The sequence below is a fragment of the Echinops telfairi genome, unplaced genomic scaffold (genome assembly GCF_000313985.2).
Source record: "Echinops telfairi isolate 266 unplaced genomic scaffold, ASM31398v2 ScPeMD7_7457;HRSCAF=8495, whole genome shotgun sequence".
Lineage (NCBI taxonomy): Eukaryota > Metazoa > Chordata > Mammalia > Afrosoricida > Tenrecidae > Echinops > Echinops telfairi.
Window position 1 is genome coordinate 25,435,565 of NW_022111357.1, and position 1,305 is coordinate 25,436,869.

Sequence of the window (1,305 nt, forward strand, 5' to 3'; positions counted from 1 at the left end):
CAAATTTCTTTTCCAGCTAGGAAAGGCAAGGACATCCAGGGCACATGGTCCCACTCCCTGTCACAATTCTCCTTCCCTGGAGATCACCAACCTGAGGTGTCCCGGGGTCTTCAGCACAGCTGTGACGAGAACACAATCGTTACTGTTCCTCAGTAACTCAGGTTGGAGCCCAGGCACAATATTTTAAGGACACCTGGCGCAAACATTTCAGCCTTCAACTCAAGGCGACCCTCCCTGCTGTGTGCTTCATCTGCGTCCTGATTAAGCTTCAGCCAGTGGTGCAGGTTACCACTGGCCTGGTCTTGGCAGGGTACTTTCCACAGCCCTCGTGCTCACTGTACATGCAAGTCACCGTCCGAGTTGCTGCTGGCTCCAGAACCCATGCCAATTTTAATAAAGGGCTCACTCCGACTACATGAGAAATGGCTGACACGTCGGAAATGTCTTCTCCTGAAATATTGCGGCTCGGTTACAGCAAACTCAACGGTGACCATCAAGGAAAAGCTCACTCTGGGGTCTTTTTTGACGACAGCAGCTGTGTGAAAGCAACAGCAGCTTCGATAAGGGCCACTCTACTGTCGATTTTGTGCGTCAGTAACACACCGCCGGATGAGAGGAGAGCTGGCTGTGAGAGTGCAGGTTATGTGCCAACTGGCTGGACAGTTGTGTAATGACGTGATCACCCTCCAGCTTCACACAATGCCATGTTTCACTTAACCACCTGGTCTGTGGAACTTAACCATGTAGATTAAATGAGGCGTGGGTGTCGTTTTGAATCATACATTTGACAATTAAAACCAAACTAGATGGGTCGGTAGGTGATTCCCCCACCACCTAGGCAGGTACCTGGCACATAGTAGGTGCTCATTATCTATCCAGGGATTGAATGTGATGGGAGAGGGGAGGCTCCCAGAGGAAGCCACGGGGAGCGGCGATCAGAATGAACATCAGAAACAGACACAGCAAGAGGAAGGTAGGTCTGGGGGCAGAGCGTTCCAGACACCGGAAACTCAAGTGCAAAAGTCCGGCCTGACCCAGGTACAGAACCCCTGGAGAAACAAAAGGAAGAACCGGGCCGAGTACGTACGTCTTAACACTCTGTCAACTACTAAGTGCTTTTTGTCCGCGCGGCAGGATTGGCTCTTTAATAGTAGATTGCATCCCCGTGTTGAAGGTTTCAGCCAGGCGCGGACTCTCGGGCGCCCCCATCTCAGGCCCGAATTCCCGGTGGAGTCGAACTTTGAGGGTCCCCGTCTCTCCAGCCCCGTCGTCTGGCTGCCTCCTAGGGGACAAACGCACCTGCAC

General features: G+C 52.6%; 1 protein-coding gene and 1 non-coding gene across 3 annotated transcripts in view; one reads left to right on the top strand and one right to left on the bottom strand.

The window, feature by feature from the left end:
- Positions 1-438: 438 nt before the first annotated feature.
- Positions 439-572, bottom strand: LOC115872775. The gene has a single exon (XR_004048023.1). It is a non-coding gene; the product is annotated as a small nucleolar RNA SNORA16B/SNORA16A family (small nucleolar RNA).
- A 313-nt stretch (positions 573-885) lies between these two features.
- TMCO4 (transmembrane and coiled-coil domains 4) overlaps positions 886-1,305 on the top strand; it is a 97,729-nt gene continuing 97,309 nt past the window's right edge. Inside the window, exon 1 of one of the 2 annotated variants that reach the window (XM_045299191.1) lies at positions 886-973. In XM_045299191.1, coding sequence (XP_045155126.1) covers positions 892-973 — 82 coding nt within the window. In that variant the 5' untranslated portion in view covers positions 886-891. The other variant, XM_045299193.1, reaches the window with a different exon arrangement.